Source organism: Rhododendron vialii, chromosome 6a, assembly GCF_030253575.1.
Source record: "Rhododendron vialii isolate Sample 1 chromosome 6a, ASM3025357v1".
In the NCBI taxonomy this organism is placed as follows: Eukaryota; Viridiplantae; Streptophyta; class Magnoliopsida; order Ericales; family Ericaceae; genus Rhododendron; species Rhododendron vialii.
In genome coordinates, this window is record NC_080562.1 from 31,250,491 (window position 1) to 31,276,608 (window position 26,118).

The 26,118-nt window shown below is 41.9% G+C and overlaps 1 protein-coding gene and 1 long non-coding RNA gene across 2 annotated transcripts; one reads left to right on the forward strand and one right to left on the reverse strand.

Annotated features, from left to right (window-relative positions):
• Window positions 1-3,000: 3,000 nt before the first annotated feature.
• On the forward strand, window positions 3,001-3,743 carry LOC131328628 (putative cell wall protein). Its single transcript, XM_058361546.1, has 3 exons — window positions 3,001-3,394; window positions 3,543-3,547; window positions 3,657-3,743. Exons 1-3 carry the CDS (start codon window positions 3,001-3,003, stop codon window positions 3,741-3,743), a joined length of 486 nt encoding a protein of 161 aa, XP_058217529.1.
• A 16,315-nt stretch (window positions 3,744-20,058) lies between these two features.
• Window positions 20,059-21,637, reverse strand: LOC131329016 (uncharacterized). The gene is made up of 2 exons (XR_009200594.1): window positions 21,418-21,637; window positions 20,059-20,694 (listed from the first exon to the last, which is right to left on the reverse strand). It is a non-coding gene; the product is annotated as an uncharacterized LOC131329016 (long non-coding RNA).
• Window positions 21,638-26,118: the final 4,481 nt, after the last annotated feature.

A 26,118-nucleotide genomic window follows, 5' to 3' on the forward strand; every position in this document is an offset into this window, starting at 1 on the left:
CCACCGTTTATCATCTTCTTGTCAAGCCAAACGTGCGAGAGAGCGCTCTCCCTCAGTTTCGTTTCTTTTATCTCGAAGTCGGTCCATCAAAACGAGCTGTAGCGGTACTGGGCTCTAAGGCTAATAACTATGTGAACCTATTGAGTTTTCCACCCAAATGATTTTGTGAATGAGTGAAAATCTATGGTTCAGATGGTTGTCTGTTTTTGTAATATAAGTTCTAATATGAGCGAAGAATTGTACCAGGAAATTATGTCCAGGATAGATAGATTATTACTTACTATGGGATTGTACATTGAAGGTGACTCCAAGATTTTTTTTTCATTGATAAATTCATGTGTTCGGGCCAACTTATGCGCACCTCGATTAATCTTAGGGGTCCAATCCCACCGACCACTTGCGGAGAACCCAATTATGACCAGTCCGGCCCTATTTGAAAGCAAATGAGCAGCGCTACAGCTACCGCACCAAAAATGCTGTAGCCAGCCACCGCACGCTGTGTGGGGCCCACTCCGAGCCCCGCACGGATGATCCTAGCCATTCAATTTTTTTTTTAAACCGAGTGGGCAAAGGGGAACATCAGCTTGATCCGATATGTGTAGGTGCTCGGATCAAGCTTCTCATCTTTGGAAAATCGGAAAAAATTGAAAGATTGGTTTTCTGGTGTACAGAAAGATGAGAAGCTTGATCCGAGCACCTACACATATCGAATCGAGTTGATGTTTCACAATGCCCATTTTTTTTTGAAAAAAAAATTATTGAACGGTTCAAATCATTCGTACGGAGCCCGAAGTGTCCCACCACATTTTGGTGCAGTGGCTGTAGACTTTCTGAAAGCAAATTACTTCGGTACTTAAAAGAAGGGTTTATGGTCTGCCTTTGTTTGTAAAATTACTTTTGTGGACATAACACAAGCATTTAAGTGGCGTCTTAATCATCCCTTATTGCTGAAGTACTCAAGGGAAGTTTTCATCAAATGAATGGCTGATTTTTGTTTAGATAGTGACTTTTATTTAAGTGCATGGTGTCTTAATCATCACGGATTACTGAACTCTGAGGAAAGTTTCCATCAAATAAAGGGCTGATTTTGTGGACCAAAATGGTATTAATGTTTCGATTAGGTGGACAAAAACAATCTAGTTTGTGACAGCCTGCTGGTTGTTGGCGTCTTTTGTTAGGCCTCTTTAAGCCACAGTGGATAGATTTCTTTTTCTTCTAAGAATTTTGAAGTAAATTTTGGCTTTTCAAGCATAATAATGCCAAAATTATTCGACCCATTCAGACATATTAGTCTGGAAAGAGAAAAAACATTGAACTGTATTTTCTTTGTGCATTATTGATACTCTGGATTTTGAATGACGGGGTTCTGGGCTGTTTTCTCTATGCCTTTTGGCTTTGATTTGGGGGTATCATGGGGGTCACCGTTTCAGTGGTAAAACATTCTGAGAACAACCACTTTGTGTATTCATTGCCAAATGGTAGGTCTGTCTCCGGTCCTCCCCGCTCATATCCCGATCGATTGGATATTGCATGGTGATTGATATGGTGTGTTCGTGTGAAATGTATTTTCTTGCACCTAGAGGGCTGTAAATCAGGAGAGTCAAGCTGTTCATTAGTGTGCCTAAGCGCGTCGTGGGGAAGGGAAACGGTGGGGGTGCGTCGTGGGGAAGGGGGAGGCTGTGTGTGTTACTAGAGGGAGAGAGATTAGGCAGGTAAATGCACCGCTTGAGTTTGGTGGACATGAAAAGGGAGCAATGGTGGTAGGGTTCTTGAAATCTATTCTGAGAATGTAGTTTTTTATGCTTGAGATTAAATTCTGTCCGGCTCATCCGGACAAAATGGGTTTTCCACTAGCACCCTTCGTGGATCCGCTTCGCGCATTTTTTGGATAGTTCATACTGTGCATTTTGTAAGGTTTGTAAAATAATGTATATACGCAAAAAATCAGCTTGTTCAGACATTGATATTCATAAATATGTCAAAAGTGGAGTTCTAGACAAAAAAATGGACGGCCTGGATCTGTGAACTGGTTTTTAAGTTAAACTGTCTACAGCCGTTCATTGTTTCGTCAAAAAACTCAACTTTTGACATACCTATCGATATCCGGACAAACTGATTTTTTGCATGGATACATTATTTTACAGGCCCTACAAGATGCATAATTTGGATTACCCCCAAAAAATGCGCAAAGGAAACCCACGGGGTGGCAGAAAACCCCCCTTTTCCGCCTTAGCCGAACAAAATTTACTCTCTTTATGCTTTTCTAAAGCAGAATGAAGGTGATGTAACCCGTTGTTGCAACTCCAAGTTTCATCACTAAGTTGTTGAAACCCGTTTGAATCATCCATTAGTACTGTAATTAATGGGTTCAAATTTGCTCACAGTCTCTCTTATCGGTAAGAGTCTCTGAACAAATTCGAACCATTAATTATACCAATGTATGATCTAGATTTAGACTATCTCGTCCGGTCCAGAACTTGGAGATAAGAGAACCCAAACCCTCTTCAATACTTGTAAAAAAAACGAACCGTAAGCTTGTGCAGCCGTGCTTCTTTGGTAAGGTGGTTTACTTTTGTACTTAATCACTAGGAAGTAAACAGGTCAAGTTGAATTCACAAAATGGACATATGTCTACTGATATTTATTAGCCGTTTGAGCAGATATCCATGCACATCACATCTCTCTCTCTCTCTCTCTCTCTCTCTCTCTCTCTCTCTCTCTCTCTCTCTCTCTCTCTCTCTCTCTCTCTCTCTCTCTCTCTCTCTCTCTCTCTCTCTCTCTCTCTCTCTCTGTGGGGTATGCAGTGCATGAGCATGTGTTCGCAGGATCCAGGTTTAAACAATCTCCTTAACTCACCGCCAAAAACTTCACCCAACTTCCCCAAAAACTGAACTATAAGAAGACCTCTTCCCATCCCATCTTCCTCACAAAACCAACTCAAGCATTACTACCTTATCAATCAACCTGCTTTCCCTGTCTTGTACTCTTCAGTACCACCAAATGGCCTTTTACAACCCTAAAACCCTCCTTGCTCTCCTCCTCGTCTTCAGCATCCTGCTTGCCACAACTGATCACACAATCGCCGGCCGCAAAACTCCAAAACACTCAAAGAACGCAGACAAGAAACAGCCTCAGTTTCTGGTCGACACGGACGGCAGTTTCCTTGTTCCGGGCATCGGCCGTTTCATGTTCCCGAAAAAAGGACACGGGTTCAACCCGTTCACCTACAATCCAGTCACCGGCACCAGCGGAGGATCAGCCGGCGGCGGCGGCAGCAGCAGCGGAACTGGTGGCGGCGCAAGCCCCAGCTACGTTCCCGGCGGCGACGATACGCTCGTCCCTAACCCCGGTGTCGAGGTCCCCTCGGGCGGCGGCAGCCCTTCCGCACCAGCTAGTCCTTGAGTTTTCCAACCATTTCTCTTTGATTCAATGTCCAAGAAATAAACATGGCGGATGTGGTTTTTATTTTGGAGTCCAAGTATGCAAGTGTAGTGGAGTACTCTCCTTTTGTGTACTGGAGTTGTACTGTTTTGTGTTTACAGAATGTGTGAGTTTTTGACATTGAATGAGATCCAAGAAGTTGGGAACAAATTATGAGCACAGAGAGATATTCAAGGAGTTGTTTTCATGAATCCTCAAATGCAAAATGCAAACAGGATTTCAACCTCGGATTGTGCACTTGTAGGCCACCGGTTTTAAATAGTGGTATCGGAAAACGTAATGGTGATACGGCGCGGTCATAGATGTATATCGGCCGATATTGGATCGTATTAGTCGATTCGCAAGTAAATAACGGTATCGGGGGCCCAAAGTCCCGTTACGTAACGTCCTTGATTCCCTACACTACAGGAAGATAGAAAAATAGATACCTTGTAATGACACAGAGTTAGTCCTCTGTTCTTGACAAAACATTCCACCAGAAGGTAACTCTATCAGCCAATATGTACAACAGAATCAACAGGAAATAATTGTAATTATCTTCAGAATATCGTCGAACACTAACATAATTGAAAGTTCTATCAAGAAGATAACTGACGTGTTCTACTAGCCAGTTTTAACTGGATGTCCGGGCCAACTTGCGTGCAGCTCAACTAATTTCAGGGCCCTGAAGTTAACGACTGAACAAACCCTTCAGTAAAGGAGTACTAAGGTTTGGAATGTTTTAATTCGCTGACATCACACCAATAAGTATAATTGTGCTCTAAGACTGTATAAGAAAAAGTTTGATTATCTTTGCTGTCGATATTAATTTTGAAAGGATCGTTTAGGCACACTAATGAACAGCTTGACTCTCCTGATTTACAGCCCTAGTGCAAGAAAATAGAATTCACACGAACACACCATATCAATCACCATGCAATCTCCAATCGATTCTGGATATGAGTGGGGAATCAGAGACAGACCTACCATTTGGCAATGAAAACACAAAGTAGTTGTTCTCAGAATGTTTTACCACTAAAATGGAAGCCACATGAAGACCAGTAGGGGCACATGCCATCACTAATTTCACTTTTACCCGAAATTATAAATGCCATCACAATTTGTATTCAAAAATTATACGCATTTTTTCTCTTATAACACTTACTCCTTGGTATCTTTGTCAATTTTTCAAAAAAATACTCTTTTACGTACTTGTTTTCCATAAAGACTCGTTATATACATGTGTGTGTGTGTGTGTTGTAGCAAATTTTATGTCTTAAGTTCATTTCTTTCATGTTATGGTTGTTTACTACAAGTAAAAGATAGAAAATTCTAAGACCATGCTCAATGGTGCCCCCACCGACCTAAATTCCTAGCTACACCACTAGAAACGGTGGCCCGGCCCCATGCCCCCAAATCAAAGCCAAAAGGCATAGAGAAGACATCCCAGAGCCCCGTCATTCAAAATCCAGAGTGTCAATAATGCAGAAAGAAAATACAGTTCAATGTTTTTTCTCTTTCCAGACTAATATGTCTGAATGGGTCGAATAATTTTGGCAGGCTTGCAAAACCAAAATTTACTTCAAAATTCTTGGAAGAAAAAGAAATCTATCCACCTGTGGGGCGTGGCTTAAAGAGGCCTAACAAAAGACGCCAGCAGGCTGTCACAAACTAGATTGTTTCTGTCCACCTCATCGAAACATTAATACCATTTTGGTCCACAAAATCAGCCCTATATTTGATGGAAACTTTCCTTAGAGTTCCGTAATCAGTACAGACGACACCACTTAAATAAAAGTCATTATCTAAACAAAATCAGCCATTCATTTGATGCAAACTTCCCTTAGAGTATTTCAGCAAAAAGGGATGATTAAGACGCCACTTAAATGCTTGTGTTATGTCCACACAAGTCATTTTCTGAACAAAGTCAGACCATAAACCCCTTCTTTAAGTTCCGAAGTAATTTTATTTCAGAAAGTCTACAGCCACCGCACCAAAATGCGGTGGCCCACTCCAAGCCGCGCACGGATGATCCGAGCGGTTCAATAATTAAAAAAAAAAAACGAGCAGAACTCGAGTAATCCTCAACCGATGCGGGTATGGATGGGGGAGGACCGAGGACAGACCTACTTTTGACAATATAAGCACAAAATAACTACTCATAGAAAATTTTATCGCTGAAATAATAGCGGTCCTCATATACCTCCAAAAAGTGAGGAACTCAAAGAGTGTTTTGCCGTGGGGAAAAAAATGGAAATAAAAGAAGGGAAAGTTGCATGCAGCCATAAGAATGCACAGTTAGTCCTATGTGCTCGACATATATTCCACCAGAACTCAGCACTCTGATCTCAATATTTCCAACACCAGTTTAAGGAGTTACCAAGAAAACCTTATCGAATACTAATAAGTACTTGAAGTCTCTGTCCAGAAGAAAATAGGAGGGTTCAACTATGGATGCAAGACGAGCCAAGTTATTCAAGCTCGACTCATGTTCCAGCATTACGAGCAGGTTCAAGATTATCAAGCTAACTTTGAACACATTTTGAAACTCCTACATATTACAAGCTTGACCAGTAAATTTAGTTGTGCTCCAAGGCTAATAACAAAATTCAAGCTCAACTTGCAACGGGATCAATAGAAACTCATTTGAGATAAGCTCCAAGGTACACAAGCCAAGACTAAACAAAATGGGTTGCTCGCTACAATAGTTCAAGCCAAACTTTCAGCTAAATATTTGTCTTCAGGCTAATGACAATAGTCATGTTGTTTATGCTAAATGGCATTTTAGTTGATGTATGCGAGGATATTGACCTGCCTAGAAATACATAAAAACATGGGCTTTAGTCCATTTAGTTTAGTGGAAACACCCTCTAAGCTTGACTCAGTGTAGTTATAGCCCTAGGTTAAAAAATACTCTCATCGTCCCACTTTGTTGTGCCCTTATTCTTTTTTGTGATGTCCCAAAATGATGTGCTTGTTTCAAAACTTTTCAATTTTGGATGTCCATATTACCCCTCATTTCTATGTACCCGGTGGTGACGATATGTTCCTCCCTAACCCTGGCGTCAAGGTGCACTGGGAGTGGTGGCAGCAGTCCTGCACCAGCTCGTCCTTGAGTGTTCCAAGCACTCCTGTTGATTGATAAAACGTCTGGGACGTAGTGTTTTTTTCAAAAATGCAAGAGCAATGGAATCTGCTGCTATTGTACTGGGGTCAGTAATCAAGAGTCTCTCTGTTTTGTGCTCTAAGAATGTCATTTTTTTTGTTGAATACTCTAAGAATCAAGCAGTTTTCTCATCCATTTTTTTTTTTTCGGGAATTGATTTTGTCACTCCCCTTTTCTCTATCCACACTCCCCTTCTCTCACAAAACAAATCACCTAATAGAGACACAAAGGGGAGTGCCATTAGAGAAAATGAGAATGGCAAAATCAGACCCTTTTCCGACCATATCAAGGAACCGACTCCTCTCAAGTTGTTCTCTCTTCCAGTTTCTACTTTTCTGGGTCCATCCCGGGCCCACAACAATGATCGGACCCGTTCATGTTGTAGACCTCGTCAAAACTTCAACCATGCCAAAAAATCTTGTTAATCGGATACCGTTTAATACTTGATCGGCACACATTTACATTGAAAAAATGTATCGTTCACACTGGATTCGAAGTTCGAACCCATTTGGTGGAGTATTGAAATAGCTATGCAGAGCGAGAGAGAAGTACAACTCCCCCTACATTATACCTATGCTACGTGTACGTCAGTACAAGTAGAACTGAAATTAATCAGTACAAGTACAACAGGAAAACAGAGTATGTCATTAATCAGTACATCTGAAATTGGGGTTGTTCACAGTTCAGAGGACCAAGAAAAACAAAAGTCTTTTCTCATTCAACATGATAGACCAGTGGCTGGGCAAGTTAAATGTGGCTCTCCTATCAAATGGTGGGAAAAAAACGACAATAACAATACCTAAGCAATCCTCAATCGAGGGGGTATGGGCAGCCTAAACCGAGAAACTCGAAGGATGTTATGCCGCAGGAAAAAAAAGATGGAAATAAAAGAAGGGAAGGTTGCACGCAGCAGTAAGAATGTCCAATTAGTCCTTGTGTGCTTGACATAACATTCCACCAGAACTTAGCACTCTAATCTCAATATTTCCAACACCAGTTTTAGGAGTTTCCAAGAAGACCTTATTGACTATAAAGAAGATACTTGAACTACACGTCTAGAAGAAAAAACAAACGTTCAACTATGGAGGCAATCGAGCCAAGTTATTCAAGCTCGGCTCAAGTTTGTGCATTAAGAGCAGATTCGAGATTATCAAGCTGACTTTGAACACATTTTGAAACCCCTAAATATTCAAGCTTGACCAGTAAATTTAGTTGTACTCCAAGACTATTAAAAATCAAGTTCAACTTGCAATGGGCTCAATAGAAACTTATATGAGATTCACTCCAAATCACATAAGCCAAGACTAAACGCAATGTGTTGCTCGGTACAATATTCAAGCCAAACTTCAGCACACTAAGCTTGACTCAGCTTACTTATAACCCTAGGTTAAAATATATTTAGTTCAATTTTCTTTCCCAGAAAAGTATAAGTCGGTAACGTTCAGTATTTCTTCGTGAAGCTTAAAAACCAACACACTTGAGAGTTCTTTGGAGAACTAAAATTTAAGGCAAGTGTGGGATGTGCCTTAAAGAGGCTAATAAAAGGCACCAACAACCAGGATTCTGTCACAGACTAGCTTGCTTTACATAGTTTGTCCATCTAATCAAAAGATCTATACCAGCTTGGTCTACAAAATCAGCCTTCACTTGTGGAAGACAGACCTTAAGAGTTCACCATAGCATGATTAAACGATTAAGACACCACTTGAATGCTTGTGTAACATCCATATGAGTCAAAACCCTCAAGTGATTTATGAAGTTATTTTCCTTCGATTTGTACGAATAGTAATCAATGTCCATTACCATCTTCAGGAGTCTTCTAACCATCCACGCATAATTTCAAGGAGTTTAATGTTTATCTGATGTGAGAGCCTCCTATCCCAAACTAGGTCACAGAATCCTCTGGTAGAACTCTTCACTGCTGCTCTAAATTCTGGCTTTAACAAATTTTAGTAGTTTGAGATGTTTTCAAAAAGCGCTTTCTCGCTCACGCATGTGCATTATGCAACATATATTTTAAACCCAAAAAAGGATAACCAGTCAAGTATTTTCTTTCAATAGCCCACTATCCTGCTAGCCTAATTGAGACTAATCTAGGGGCCTGAAATTGACAACCAGGCAACCCTCTAGGCTCTAGCGCCCATGACTACGAGAATGCTCAAACTGGAAACTCCTTGAAAACAGAGGTAGGGTCTTTACCAGCCGAGCTACCCCTCAAGGTAGACAACGACATCTGGTAATCAAGACAAATAACCCCTTGATAATATGGGTACCCAACTATCTTTGTAGTGAATGCCGTACATTGATGCAATAAATGTCTTCTTCAAAACTTAGTGGACAATTAAGAGTCATAGATAATTACACATATATTTGCACGTACTTGACACAATTTTACTGAGATGAACCAAGAACATAATCTCAAGATTAAACACCAAGGGATTGGAACTGTCAACAGAAAAGCTCTGAGATCATTTCATTGACGAATCACATGTGGAATCAACATGAAATATCGAAGTAATTTCAACATTCAACGAATGCAAGACAAGTGAATAGTTATGATCACTAACGCATAGCATTCGAAGAGGCATGTTCGAAGAAGAGGCATGTTCGAAGAGGCATGTTCGAAGAGGCATGAGTGAATGTATTAGACCTAACTTTACATGCCTTTAAGATGACCAAGCTGCTGCCTCAAAACCCAATTGAAAGTACGAGCTGATTCTGGAATCTAGAGCAAGTCAAAACTTTATCCTGTAGGCAAATGGAGGAGAAATAGTCCCAGGTGAGGGAAAATCTACCATTAAAAAATATGATCTTTTCCTTCAACATAAAGCAGTATCATCAGTACAAAGTGATACACTATTATGTTCCAATCCTCAGGACTTCAATCCTCAAAACTTCCACTAAAATTGTGCTTCAAAACACCTGATTAAAAAAGTAATTGTCTATTAAAAACAGGGAGGGAAATTACGGAGCTTCATTTTCACTAAAGACACACAACTGCACAGGTAACAGAATATTACTAAAAACCATAATATATTTGCCTCTGTGTGTCCACAGATGCTTTGGCAAAAGAACTACCAAGCCATATATGTTGTCATAACTTGTAAGTGAAAGCAATAACATAGTCGGTGCATTTAAGGTCATCATTCAACCTCTCACATATTAATTTAGTTGGTAGAGTTATATGGTCATTCACCAATCACTGATCAAACAGATAATTCATACACTTCACTCTGGCTTGGGAGAGTATGAATATCACTTGCTCAGGCAAACAAAAAAAGAAAGAAGCGGAAGCAGGTTTCATCTAATCTTGTATACACAGCTAAAAGCTCTCAGTTGTGATCCTGTTTTAAGCAATCTATGAATAAGTTTTAGCCAACTACTTCTTACTCTACGACAGATGCCATCAACATCCTAATAGCACAATACACTATTTAAAAACAGCTTAATGCTTTCATAAGTACCAACTCTATTTGATTTGAACTAACCATAGATGCCATCTCGTGTCTCCATCAGCACCAAGCCACCAACCACATGACTAATTGGATGATAAAAAGGTTGCCTAATAAAAGTAGTCTCGCCTCCTAAAAGTCATTTTCTGGGGCTATCAATGTGTAACCTGGGATTTCATTCAGAAAAAGTCCATTTCTCTCCAAATAAACAGGTTTCTGAAATTTAAACAAATGAAAGATGCTGCGACCTGTCTCTATCAGCAACAACCACATCACTTAAATGCTTGAGCTACCCTCTAATTGATTCAAGGCTTTCTATTCTCCCTCACGAATGGACACCATCTCCAAAAGCATCTAAGATTCTAAGGAATAGAGAACAATATGGAAGGTTAAATCTTTGTGCAGAGGTCTATAAATCTGCTCCATGTACCTCTACCCAGAGTACAAAATTGATGGTGGATCTTTCCTTGTTTGACCTTGCACGAAAAAAAAAATGGACTTAAACCATTACCAGACACTGGGTATTTTCTTTTAATTACTCAGATACCACTTGGTGGTAGGGAAAGCTAAAACATGCATACCAAAGTCTGAACTACACAAAGCAAAGAGACAAATTAGTGTCAATCAATGGGGTTCTACTACATCAAACATTTTTCTCCATTGTGCTTTGCCAAGGGCTTTAGGTTGAAATAAATTCAATAATTCGTTTACCCTTTGGTTTTCATAATTCATGGTGTACCCCAATGTTCTAAAAGTCGCTAGGGGCTAGTCGGGCGGTCAGCCACCATCAAGCGAATAATCGGTGCATATTAATTAGTAATCGGCGATAAATCGTTAGTCAAATCTGAACGGATAGGCCCCACCAGCAATTAATCGCCAATTAATTCCTTGTTTTTGAACACCGGTGTACCCAATCCATCATCCGCTAGCAAGGAGTCTAAATTAAAGCCAGGGCAAAGTCCCGTATGGACTGGCCCCTCAAGAGTTTTTTACTACAACATCTCATGTCAATTTCGATATTGTCCACCCCTGAGATTTCCATTAACGTAACCTACTAAACTTCCTCACTGCATAATCTTATGCTCTTCATAGCACGTGACCACTTCACCTTAACTCAGCTTGCCTTCAATTAGTGCAACACCTATTACTTCAATATGTTTGCATAACTACTATTCTCTCTTCTAGACTAACCATAAATCCATCTAACCATTCTAATCTGCACAATTACTTGTGTGTTGTTTTTTCATTGCCCAACATTTGTCCTGTACAAAATTAAGTTTCAATGTTATAGAGTGGGTTTAGGAAGCATTGGATTTATAGACGCTTTTTGGAGTGTGTCTAACACATGCCTATCGCATGGATGAAGAAACAATATTCAGCTGAGATAAAACTATTACACATGAGTGTCTGCAACACTTACTTTCAGCCATGTATGTGTGTGTGTGTGTATCTAAAGTTCGTTGTTCAAGAATTCTTTTTAGGTATTTTATACAATCAATACATTTGCTCTGATCTTAATATTCAATTCTTCCATGTTACAGTAGCATATTGTTCCATGGAGCTAAGGTCCAAAATATGGAAGAAAGAAGTGTTTCCGTGACACTACTGTTAGATTTGTTAGATTTCTTGGAGGGTTCCAACCTAAAACCAATTGGCAATAAGTGGAGTAACCTCTAGAATTTATTAACCAAGCTTGGGTGGCTTAGATGAGCGATGTGGGATAAGTCTAACACTCCCCCTCACGTGCAGCCCGGATGCACGTGGAGGTGACAGACCAGGAGCTGACTGACTAACTCGGGCGACAGAGACTTTCCCACGAGAGGTGAGGCCACCCAAGACCTAGCTCTGATACCATGTTAGATTTCTTGGAGGGTTCCAACCTAAAACCAATTGGCAACAAGTGGAGTAGCCTCTAGAATTTATTAACCAAGCTTGGGTGGCTTAGATGAGCGATGTGGGATAAGTCTAACAACTACCACCCAGTCAATTATGTTCCACTTAATCCTTCTTCCATGGCTACATGTCTTACCGGTTAAGGAATGAGAAATCTTTCTCATGTTTTATATGTAGGTATAGTATATACATATATATAGGCACGCACACCCCTTTACTACCTCCGTCTCAAAAGGTTTGTTCCGTCAGTAAACCAATAACTTAGAAATAATACAATTTTTAAGTCAAATTTTTTTGAACAATTTCTAGATATCAATGGGTTCTTTTAATTTATGAAAGAAGTTTGAATTTTTTCTTGTAAAAAATGTGTTTATTTTTAAATCCTCGTTTATGGACCAATTTTAATGCTAAAACTTTAGCTTTTTGGATGGGAGAAAAATAAGTCATTACCATTGTGCTAATTATAAACCAATAAACCACAAATGCAAACACAAATTGGACTAAGCGAAACCTACATTCCTCATATGCATCGGGTTGAATCAATAACTTCTACATAGGCTTTCCAAAAGGCTACCATAAAGCAAAAGAGGAAATGTCTACCGAAGAGTACAGTTGTAGGTACATTTAGGAAGTTCAAGTAGTACAGGCTCACTATGGTAGTTCAGACGAAAAAATCGATCAAGTCTATAGTCGGTTGAAGCATAAATAAGAAGAAAACTAAGTACATATAAAACAGTGACAAGCAAATTGTAACGCCCCTAATTCTGGAAACGTTAAATAAACATTTTTATTGAAAACCTAAATAGAGTTTGACTCATTATTACAGCATAATTCTCACAAGAGTACATTTATTCAACAAACGGAGGGAAACTAGGGTTCCTATCTACTACTCCGCCTGCTCCTCCATCCTAGCCAACTCCTCGGCTTTGAAAGCCTCCAAGGTGTAGAGCTCGCCCTGCTCATCTACAAAGTCTGACACATTATACCAGCATCGCCCCCAGTATAATATATTAAGGTTACAACAGTAACACCGTGAGCTACAAAAGCTCAGTAGGATAATCCCATACCCGCTAACCCTTAATTTCTAATAACAGCACATAGTAGCAACATACTATAGCAGGTAATTAATCCGCGATAACATGTCAATAACACAAGTGCATTCAACAACTTCCAATTAAGAGATTAACAATAACACATGCACATTCACTATTCAACTGGCATCAGTGTCCGTGTAATCAGAGTTTCTCCTAACGATTTCACTTTTCATTTTCCAAATCAACATTTCCAAAATCATTTACACACCCAACCTCGGTGTCACTGTCCCAGGCTCCCGAGTATCCTCACAATGGTTCCACTGTTCTGGGCTCCCATTGGCACACAATCACATTGGCTCCTATCCACGAATAACCAAGTCACACCTCTAATGAGACTACCAAGTCCGGCCCCATTGGCAACCCACACACACACAATGGGCTACCAAGTCCGACCTCATTGCAGTCGCAAAAACGTTTCCATCCTTGAAAAACATGCCTTTTCATTACTAGTACCCTAAATTTCATGTTTCTAGACTTTCTCGATTTCCGTGTCTCGTTTTCATGCAAAGACTCCACAGTCGGACTTTCCACATAGGAACACTATATACGATGTCTTGTAAACATGCATCATTGATCGTAATCTTGAAACCAAACTAGAATAATTAAAACAACAAGATAATCCAACTCTATGGTGTTTTCGATGCTTAATCCATCGACGAGTCTATAAATTCAACAAGATATGCACATAACACAACATCAAGATAAGTAAATTAAGAACTAAAAACATGTATACATGCCCATAACCCCTTTCAAATAAAATCTAAGTAACCATGCTACCAATCAAACTATTATTTCTTATATATTAAAAATCCGTTCTTTCTTCCTTTTTGGGAAGTTCAAAACCACATATATTTTCCGGAATAATAGTTGAAATATTCAATATGATCATATTTCATTTCAAAATTTTAGTAAAACAAGTTTGCAAGCTATTTTTAGTACTTTAACTAACATGCATTTTTAAACACAAAAAAAAAAATAATAATAATAATAACTAAAATTTTTACTAGAGAAAGTGAGTAGAAATATTCTATCATTCTTCTTGGCGGATGGTATGGCTACGGAAAAGAAGGTGATCGGCTTATGGATGGTGAATGTAGCTATTGAACGGAGTGACCGCTTACGGTAGCTTCGAAAGAGAAAAGAAGAGACTTTCTTTTTCTCTAGAAACTAACTTGATCTTGAACTAGGAGGCTTGCTAGGATCAAAAGGTGGTCGGTTCGTCGGACGGCCAGAATAACGGTTTGCCAGATTGCTTCGAAAGGAACAGAAATGGACTTTCTTTTCCTAGAAACAAAAATGTGAACTTTCCTAACTACTTTTTGGGTCGAGAGGGTGGTCGAGTGGTGATTTGGTGGCGGCTTTGGATGAGTTTCTTGAAGAACTCAAGAACAAGGCTTAGATCTTCAAGGATAAGCTAAGAGCATTCAAAGAGCACTTAGAATTTCAAGACACTAGATTTTGCTCAAAACTACAACAAGCAAGGCCCATACTCCTCTCTTTTGTCACTTCAAACTTAGGCCATCATGAGGGGTTTTATGAGTAGTCAAGTCTAAATTAGGCCATGATTACCCTAGAACTAGTTTACTTGATCAACAAGGTGAAAATGACTACTCAAAGTAGTCTTTCTTGCCTAGGTGAGTTGGTAGGTGAAGTTACCTACTTGACCTCAATCAAAAAAAAAAAAAGTAGTCTTTCAAGGATAACACTAGACTTTGTTTGAGGAAATCATTTGTTAGGAAGAGGACAAAAGTACAATCATGGGCTTTTGGATTGACTAGTCTTATTTGGAAAGATCAAGTAATCCACGTCATCATTGTTAGTATTTTAGGAAGAAATGATGGGATTTGGTTTCGACTTGTCAAGTGATGTGTGCATGTGGCTTATTTGACTAATGCATGGAAGACTAAAAAAAATGATGATGATGAGAGATGTGGCATAATTCTTGAAAAGACTACACTTGGAAGAGAAGCGATTACATATTCTAGGGTTAAAAAAATGATGATGATGAGAGATGTGGCATAATTCTTTAAATATACAAGTGTATATATAAGCCCACATGTCTTTAGAAAATGGCTAGATAGCCCGATGCGTAGTAAATCAATTTCTACGAAGAATGAAATTAATTATGATGGACTATTAGAAAGTAAAATGGAATTTATAAAGCAATCAAAGAATTAATTAAAGAAATTCAAATAATTAACGAAATTTTTATTTACTAAAAATCGGAGTTATTACAACCTATCCCCCTTAAACAATTTTGTCCTCGAAATTTAGTAGACGCTAGGATTGGAACAGGTGTGGGTAATTTACTTTCATGGTTTCTTCTCTCTCCCATGTGGTTTCCTCAACTCCACGGTGCTCCCACAGAACTCCTACCAGCTTGATCATCTTGTTTCGGATGACCTTCTCACTTCAGTCATGAATCTCTATTGGTTCCTCTTCGTACGTTACATCTTCGTCCAAGGTGATGTCATTCCAATTTAGGACATGTGTGGGCAATGCGAGATACTTGCGGAGCATTGAAACGTGGAACACGTTATGTGCTCTATCTAGCTAAGGCGACAGTGCTAGACGATACGCAACCTTTCCGATCTTTTCCAAAATGTCAAAAGGTCCGATGTAGCATAGAGACAGCTTCCCCTTCTTCCCGAATCTGATAACTCCTTTCTTTAGTTTGATCTTCAAGAACACATGGTCTCCTACTTCAAAGGATAGAGGTCAGCTCCTCTTATTAGCATAACTTTTATGTTGACTCTGAGCGGTCTGGATCCTTTGTCTGATGGTCTTTATCTTTTTTGTGGTATCCCTCACTATTTCGGGTCCAATCAATCTTGTTTCTCCGGCGTTTGTCTAGCAGACTGGCGATCGACTAGGTCATCCGTATAAGGCCTCGTAGGGTGCCATCTCGATACTTGCCTGGTAGCTGTTGTTGTAAGCGAACTCCACCAACATCAAGTGCTGCTCCCAGTTTTCGAAAAAATCCAAGGCACAAGCTCTCAACATGTCTTCCAGCGTCTGTATTGTCCTCTCCGTTTGTCCATCTGCCTGTGGGTGGAAGGCCGTACTAAGCCTTACATATGTACCCATTGGCTTCTGTAGTCCCTTCCAGAAATGTGACACAAAACGTGGGTCCCTGTCTAATACTATTGAAACAGGTACTCTATGTAGGCGCACAATCTCTCGAATATACAGCAGGCTCACATTCTCTATGTTCTCTGTCATCTTGACTGGTAGAAAATGCGCCGACTTGGTGAGTCGATCCACAACTATCCAAATAACAGTGTTTGACTTGGCGGATCTTGGCAGTCCAGTCACAAAATCCATCGAAATATGCTCCCACTTCCAGGTCGGAATCGGTAATGGTTGAAGATCTCCTCCAGGTTTCTGGTGTTTAGCCTTGACTTGCTGACACACTAGACAAGTAGACACAAACTGGGCCACCTCCTTCTTCATTCCTTCCCACCAATATGTCCTTCGCAGATCATCTTTGTACCGCCAAGGTGAACTGCAAAGTTTGAATGAATGGTGAGCTTCTCGGAGTACGGCTTCTCGAAGAGTTCCATTGTTAGGTTCAAACACCTTTCCCTTGAACCTCAGGCTATTATCATTCTCGATCGTCCATCCAGGTAGTGCCTTCCCCTCTCAGATTCGAGATTGTATGAACTCGCAATCTTGCTCAATGGTCTGTGCTAGTAGGATCTCTCAGTGGAGTGCTTGTTCAGCAACAAGAGCATACAGACGTGCGTTCTCATTCCCTGACGATGGTCGCAAGTTGAATTCGTTGAGGGTATCCACCATTTCCCACTCATTGGTGGCAGTCTTGACTTTTTGTGCCGTCTTTTTGGATAAGAGAGTCAACCACCACGTTGGCTTTACCGGGATGATAAGACATTGTAAACTTGTAGTCCTCCAAATACTTCATCCATCAACGTTGTCTTAGGTTTAGCTCCTTCGGTGTGAACAGATACTTGAGGCTCTTGTGGTCGGTGAACCCCACAGATAGTAACGCCAGGACTTGAGAACGAATACTACTGCAGCCAATTCTAAGTCATGAGTGGGGTAATTCTTCTCGTGCGGTCGAAGTTGTCAAGATCCATAGGCTACAACTTTTCCATTCTGCATTAGCACGCATCCCAAACCATCCCTTGACGCATCGTAGTAGACTGTATAACCTACACCCCGCTCGGGAATGATAAGTATCGGTGCACTGGTCAGCCTCTTTTTTAGCTCCTTAAAGGATTTCTCACAGGCTTCGTTCCAATCCGGCTTCACTCCTTTCTGAGTTAGTCTCGTCATTGGCTTGGCAAGGGTTGAGAAGTCTTGAAGGAATCTTCTGATTTCAAACACTAAGGTTGGTCGCTTCCAGTTCAGCACTGCTTCGACCTTCCTGTCATCCACCGCGATTCTGTCCTTGGATACCACATGCCCCAAGAATTTAACCACTTCTAACCAAAACTCGCATTTACTTGCTTTGGCATAGAGTTGGCTATCTCGGAGAACTTATAGTACTATCCGAAGGTGTCCCTCGTGCTCCTCCTTACTGGCGGAGTAATTCAAGATGTCGTCAATGAACACCACTACAAATTTGTCCAAGTAGGGCTGAAAGATCTTGTTCATGAGACAAATGAATACCGCTGGAGCATTGGTTAGTCCGAACGGCATCACTACAAACTTGTAGTGTCCACATATCTGGTGCAGAAGGTTGTCTTGGCAATATCTTCGTCCTGGATCCTTAGTTGATGATAGCCTCAACGGAGATCGATTTTCGAGAAGCAAGTTACTCCTCTCAATAGATCAAGCAGGTCATCGATCCTTGGCAACGAATACTGGTTCTTGATTGTAACCTGATTCAGCTTTCTGTAGTCGATGCAGAGCCGTAAGATTCCTTCTTTCTTTTTCACAAATAGTGCCGGTGCTCCCCAGGGTGACGTACTTGGTCTGATAAATCCTTTATCCAACAGTTCATGCAATTGGGTCTTGAGCTCCCTTAGCTTGGCAGGGGCCATCCAGTATGGCGCCATAGAAATAGGGCTGTAAACGAACCGAATCAAGCCGAACCCTGTTAAGTTCGGCTTGGGTTCGTTAAGGTATGAGTTCGGCTCGAGTTTGATTCGAGCTTGAACAACTTGGCTCGAGTTCGGCTCGTTAAAATTTTTCAAGGCTCGGGTTCGGCTCGGTTGGGTTCATTAAGATACTAGTCTGGCTCGAGTTCAGCTCGGGTTCGATTCAAACTTGAACATCTTGGCGCAAGTCTCGTTAAACTCAAATGAATCAAGCCGAGCCGAATCTAAGCTCGAATTGAGCTCGTCAAGACTCAGGTTTGGTTCAGCTCAGCTCATTAAACTCAAGCGAACCCAAACTCTCTCATTGATCGTATAGAATTTGGGAGAAATAAAGTATTGAATTATATATACAACCTTAAAAAATTTTACATCTACAAATAGACCCCTATTGATTTATTAATTAAGTATAGGTACGCGAACCTGACCGAGCCGAATACCGTTAGGCTCAGGTTCGGCTCATTTACAGAACGAGCCTAGAATTGAGTAACAGGTTCAGTTCGTTTAGCAGACGAATCGAACTCGAATGAGCTCTTGCCGAACCGAGCCTCGAACAGTTCGCGAATGGCTCAATTCATTTACAGCCCTACATAGAAATCGGTGCGGTTCCGAGTTGGAGTTCTATGGTAAAGTCTATCTCTCTCTGGGGGATAAGCCAGGAAGTTCTCAGGGAAAACATCAGCGTACTCGCAAACGATGTGTGGTAATCTCAATTCCATCCTGTTGGCTTCTTCCATTTGGAGACTAGCTAGCCATCCCAACAGTTGATTTTGCCACTTTGATCTTCTCGTCGTCTGTCTATCCCCTTAAATCAGAAACGAGTCCCATCACGGGTATAAGCCGTTACCATCTTCTAATGGCAATCTATGACAACTCGATGTGCTGATAGCCAGTCCATCCCCAGGATTATGTCGAAATTCGCCATGTCGATCACTCTAAGGTTGGCTACTTCTAGTTCGCATCCTCTACACATTAGACTAACAGCTATACTCCCCCCCAACGGTGATGCTACTTTCATACTCGTACTTAGGGGTTCTGTTTCTAGTGCTAGTGCAGTTACGCAGGTAGTAGATATAAATGAGTGTGATACTCCAGAGTCAAACAAAGCTTGTACGCAAGTACTGAATAACAGTAGCGTACCTTGGATCATAGACGGATCCGACTCTGTCTCCTCGGTCTGCAGAGCGAAGGTACGCCCTCTTGTAGCCTGCTGGGTCCCCATAGGCTGCTTCTCATTTCCCTTGTTCTGCCCATTCTGCTGCTGCGATGGGCCCCTAGAGTTCTGCTTCACAAAACCAGTCTGTTAATTCCTCTGACTCCCAAAGTTCTCATTCCCCTCCCTCTGAGGTTGTGGGCATTCACGGCTGTAGTGGCCCAAAGTCTTACAGTTGGAACACTTAACTGTCGCCAGGTCCTAACTGCCCCTCTATTGTTTGCCTCGACCAGATGCAACATCCCTTTCGGCCTGGTTGTGCTGAGGCTGGCTATAGGTTTTGGCAGGATAGGGTCCACGGTTACTGTTGTTGGTTCGGATGGGTCCACCAGAATTGCCCGCGACTTTCTTCCATCGGGCCTTGAAGTCCATTTCTTCTCTCTCCAGACGGAGAGCACATTGCACCATACGTGGTGAAGTTCTGACCTACAACATCCCTCCTAGCGATGGCCAGGCCCCATTCGAATCTCCGGGCCTTGGCATCCTCGGATGGTATGCAATTGAGTGCATAACGCGACAGCTCCTCGAACTTAGCCGCATACTGGGTGACAATCATCGTCCCACCAATAACAGGCCTCTCCTTTCAGCTGGTAAGTGGCCAGAGCCACACAATCTCCGTCTTGGGTGATTCTGTCACGACCCTGACCCGCCCCTTGAGGTCTTAATCATGACAAATGCCAGTGATTTCTCACTAAAGCCAAATCACAAATCAAATATCATCTAAGCAAACGATAATCAAAAGGGGCTAAACATAACAGTGGAAGCAAAAGTTAACTTTTATTGATAACAAACCAAAGTCTTACATAGGTTAACAAACCAAAAGGATAAACCTCTCAGAGCTGTGCTTACCTACAAATTTACAAACTAAACAAATCATACACAAAGCTAAGTGACCATGAAGCATAACTTCCTTTTCCAAATATACAGCACATCTCAAAAGTAAACACTCTGCCACACTACGCGTCGCTTCCTGAAAGGTGGAAAAGAAAATACATAAGCCAAAGCTCGTATGAATAATTAATACGCAATTCACATGCTTTCCATGGACAATGATAAAACCATTTAAAATCGAATCACATTTCATAGCAACATAGCATAGTAATGCACATCCTCTATTCATTTCATGTCTACCAGGCGTCCCCGGTAGTGGATAAGTTAAGACGTCTTTCGTTATCCGATTTGATAGCCATGTCTTGCTAGCCTTTTAGCACGTGTCCCCTAGCAAGCTGGGACGTGGGAGGATGCCATTAATAGATATAAAACATGTCCACCTTCCATTGATATTCCATGGAGTTCATATCAAATTATAAAACATCATTGAAGCGTAAAGCTTGTAACAAACCATGTGTTTTGGGTATTAATCACTCACCTCGATCCACGTGACGACTCGAACTTCCTAGAACATTCAATCAAATGGAAACATGTTTAGACAATACTCAATGATTCTATTTATGCTCAATACAATACCCTAAAAGTGTTTAAGTTCAATTCAATCCAAATAAATCATACTCCCTTTCATCTTAAACCCAAAAATATTGAAACCAACGCCAAAAGTTGCACAACTACAAGCCCTACGATCAGTAAAAATCCCAGGTTCAAAAACGAGAGGAGATTAACCCAACAATCAAAGGAAAAACAGTTTCGCAACCATTTTCGCACCTATCAACCAACCCAGCTTTAGAAATTCACCAAAAATTGTATACTTAACCAAATTAATTGATTCCAACGCCAATCTCTTCTTAACTTAAATATGCACCTCCTGTAAAAGACCCAAAGCCACCCAAAATGTTCGTCATGCCCAGAAAGTTAAAAGAAGACAGCCACGCACAGATTCGCGCATCCAGCAAACAGCCAGTATTCAAAAATCCATAACTAATTGTGTGATTATCGGTTTTGCATGATTTTGGTACCGAAATCTTCGTATTGAAACGTACTTTAACTGATATGAAGACACCAAAAATTGATTCCTAGCAGAAGGGCTCCCAAAAGACAAATTTCCAAAACCCACGAAATTTTCAGCATATAACAGATTTGTTCAAGACTCAAAATAAATGATCAAACTTGATTCCCGTACATCAAACTAACACTTAGACATGTAAAGAAGGCAGGAGATCGCTACCTCGAAGGTTGAAATTAAAACCCCAAGAATCTCCAGGCAAAACCTCTCCCGAAAACACCCCCTCCGAGCTTTCCAACGCGATCAAAGGCTAGAACTCGACTCTAGGGGAAGAATACTCCAAGATCCCTTGGTTAATTTGAGATTTGGGGAAGAAATTTGATGAGAGAGAGAGAGAGAGAGAGAAGCCGTGGGAGAGATGAGAGAGTGGCGTGGGTGTGTGTTGTGTCTGGCCCGGAAAAGAAAAGAAATATAGGTGGGGGAAAATTATCCCCTACACACACCTTCACTAATACACCCATGCATATTACACTTGCATCCCGAACTTCTAAATTCTAGCACATTCGACATCCGAACTCATTCTCCATTTTATATTACAACTCATGCCTTCATAAAACATAAAGAATTATGGAAATAAAATACGGGTCTCTACAGATTCCCAAGATTATAAGGATAACTTTGACTTCTTTCAGCCATGTTCCTACCACGACAAGGTCAGTATCACCATGAAAGGTTGGCGGTCGGCGTTTACAGAACTCGTTCATGGCTTGGGTTCAAGGCATAGGTCCGTTGTGGTTTTGGGTTTGACGGTTGGCATTCAAGCGGCTATGAAAGCTTGCATGATTTGGGTCAAGTCCGGGTTTCCGTTGTTTGCGTTAGAGGGTCCACTGTTATCATGGCCTAATCCGTTGCGTGTGTTCACCATCTACGAGTAAAAATCGAAGGGGATTCAGTTTACTTGCTAATCAAATTTTCTTTTGCAAAGGGGTATACTTTCTAATAAATTGAAAGCAACTTACGAAGTAGTATGTAATAGTACTCTTATCTAATAAAACAAGCTTTTCATAGATGAGCAAAAGATACAACAGAGGTATAGAGTTCTACTACAATGACAAAAGATGAGCAGGAACACAAGGTGAAATTCTCCTAATACAAGCCACTACATGGTCCTTTTTGCCTTAGTGTACCACAAGTGCAAACTACAGACTATAAGGGCCTTATTCTAACACTGCTACTACTCTACTGTCAGGGTGGAATGAGTCCGTAGAACTCTCTCAACTGCTCCATCCACTCCCTCTCCCTTTCTTCGAGCCAATGCTCTCCCCTCCAGCGAAATTGCTCGGCTAGCTCTGTTGAGGTTAGAACGGGCAACTCCTCAAGCGACTCAAAGCCAAAGTACGGCAAGTCCTTAATGTCAACATCCATGTGCTGGACTTCACTGGTAAAAGGTCTCATCACGACTAGGTCGTATAGCTGGTAGCCAGTCTCAGGGTCGCGGATGCCTAGGTGAGGCACGGGGATAAAGCTCTCAGGTGCCAGCAAGGCCTTGTCGTACAACAGGTCCGCTATAGTGGTCAGGGCAGTAGAGGTACGGCTATCTATATCTATAATAAAGAAAATTATATATTGACTTAACAGTGTAGGGTGTAGATCGTACACGAACAGTAGGCAGGCACAAGGATAAAATTACAAGTGTGCACGTGAACAGTGATCATGTACTAAAAGAAGCATGTAAGAACAAGAAGCAACTGAAATAACCAATCTTTTATCACTAAATGGAAACGAGTACAGCATAGATAGTCCTACTAGTCAAAGCTTCCTACTGCATCCCTACTATATCAAAGCCTAACCATCGCTAAGCTTTTCCTAACCAGTATAGAAGATGTCCGAATATCGGATCACAAACATGCCTATGTCCGTCTCATATGGTGGTGGTGGAACATCACCGGAGTCAGGGAGTATATCCATAACCTTCAGCTCCTGCTCAGCCACCTCAGGTTCCATCTCCTCCTCAGGCTCTATCTCCCAGTCCTCCGGTCCGATCTGAGGCACATTCTCCTCAAAATCCTCCTCTTCCATTGGTTCCTCCTCGGGGTCCTCCTCGAGGTCCACTTCGGCTCCCTCAACCAAAAACTCTGCATCGACTGGGGGTGCTATCTGAACTAGGACGGGTGCCGCTACGTCTCCATCCTCCTCCTCAGGAAGCGGAATGGCACCATGTTCTTGGTAGAAGTCGTGAGCATAGGGGAAAACATAGGGGAAATAGGGATATCCTCTACCAAGAGCATGGTGTCATTCCGCTTCCCGAGGATAAGGAGGATGGAGACGAAGCGGCACCCGTCCTAGTTCAGATAGCACCCCCAACCGATGCGGAGTTTGTGGTTAAAAGAGCCGAAGAAGAACCCGAGGAGCTGAAAGGGGATCCCGAGGAGGAACCAATGGAGGAGGAGGATCCTGAGGAGAATGTGCCTCAGATTGGACCGGAGGACTGGGAGATAGAGCCTGAGGAGGAGATGGAACCTGAGGTGGCTGAATAGGAGCCGGAGGTTATGGATATACTCCCGGACTCGGGTGATATTCCTCCACCACCATACGAGACTGACATAGGCATGTTTGTGATCCGATATTCGGACATCTTCTAGATTGGTTAAGAAAAGCTTAGTGATGGTTAGGCTTTGATGAAGTAGGGATGCAGTAGAAAGCTTTGACTAGTAGGACTATCTATGCTGTACTCGTTTCTGTTTAGTAATAAAAGATTGGTTATTTCATTTGCTACTTGTTCTTATATGCTTCTTTTAGTACATGATCACTGTTCAAGTGCACACTTGAATTTTTATTCTTGTGCCTGCCTACTGTTCGTGTACGGTCTACACCCTACACTGTTAAGTCTAATATATAATTTTCTTTATTATAGTTATGGCTAGCTGTACCTCAATTGCCCTGACCACCGTAGCGGACCTGTTGTACGACAAGGCCCTGCTGGCACCTGAGAGCTTTACCACCATGTCTCGCCTAGGTATCCGCGACCCTGAGACTTGCTACCAGTTATACGACCTAGTCGTGATGACACCTCTTACCAATGAAGTCCAGGACATGGATGTTGACACTCAAGACTTACCGTACTTTGGCTCTGAGCCGCTTGAGGAGCTGCCCCTTCTAACTTTAACGGAGCTAGCCAAGCAATTTCGCCGGAGGGGAGAGCGTCGGCTCGAAGAAAGGGAGAGGGAGTGGATGGAGCAGTTGAGAGAGTTCTATGAACTCATTCCACCCCGACAGTAGAGTAGTAGCAGTGTTAGAATAAGGCCCTGATAGTCTGTGGTTTGCACTTGTGGTACACTAAGGCAAAAAGGACCATGTAGTAGAGTTATGTATGACCATTTCGTCGTGGCTTGTATTAGGAGAATTTCACCTTGTGTTCCTGCTCATCTCTTGTCATTGTAGTAGAACTCTATGCCTCTGTTGTATCTTTTGCTCATCTATGAAAAGCTTGTTTTATTAGATAAGAGTACTGTTACATACTACTTTATAAGTTGCTTTCAATCTATTAGAAAGTATACCCCTTTGCAAAAGAAAATTTGTTTAGCAAGTAGACTGAATCCCCTTCGATTTTTACTCGTAGATGGTGAACACAAGCAACGGATTAGGCCATGATAACAGTGAACCCTCTAACGCAAACAACGGAAACCCGGACCTAACCCAAATCATGCAAGCTTTCATGGCCGCCCTGAATGCCAACCGTCAAACCCAAAACCACAACAACGGACCTATGACCCGAACCCAAGCCATGAACGAGTTCTGTAAATGCTGACCGCCAACCTTTCATGGTGACACTGACCCTGTCGTGGCAGAAACATGGCTGAAAGAAGTCAAAGTTATCCTTGGAACCCTGGGAATCACCCAAGACGGAGATTGTGTGGCTCTGGCCACTTACCAGCTAAAAGGAGAAGCCCGTTACTGGTGAGACCCAATGGAAGCAACCCACATTGTGGCTACTATGACCCTTGCCCAGTTCGAGAGCCTTTTTCTGGACAAATAGTTCCCGACACCACTAAAGCTGGGGAGCAGGAGTTCATGAGTCTGAAGCAGGGGACGATGACTATCACCCAGTATGCGGCTAAGTTCGAGGAGCTGTCGCGTTATGCACTCAATTGCATACCAACCGAGGATGCCAAGGCCCGGAGTGGGGCCTGACCACCGCAAGGAGGGCTGTGGTAGCTCATAACTTCACCACGTATGCTGCAGTGGTGCAATGTGCTCTCCGTCTGGAGAGAGAAGAAATGGACTTCAAGGCCCGATGGAAGAAAGTTGCGGGCAATTCTGGTGGACCCATCCGAACCAACCAAACTAGCAACAATAGTAACCACAGACCCTATCCTACCAAAACCTATAGACAGCCTCAACACAACCAGGCCGAAAGGGATGCTGCATCTGGTCGAGGCGAACAACAGAGGGGCGGTCAGGACCTGTCGACAGTTAAGTGTTACAACTGTCAGACTATGGCCACTACAACCGCCAATGCCCACAACCTCAGAGGGAGGGGAATGGAAACTTTGGGAGTTAAAGGAATCAACAGACTGGTTTTGTGAAGCAGAACTCTAGGGGCCCGTCGCAACAGCAGATTGGGCAGAACAAGGGAAATGGGAAGCAGCCTATGGGGACCCAGCAAGCTACAGGAGCGCGTATCTTCGCTCTGCAGACCGAGGAGACAAAGTTGGATCCGTCTAAGATCAAGGTACGCTACTGTTATTCAGTTCCTGCATACAAGCTTTGTTTGACTCTAGAGCATCACACTCATCTATATCTACTGCCTGCGTAACTGCACTAGCACTAGAAACAGAACCCCTAAGTACGAGTATGAAAGTAGCAACACCGTTGGGGGGGAGTATAGCTGTTAGTCTAGTGTGTAGAGGATGCGAACTAGAA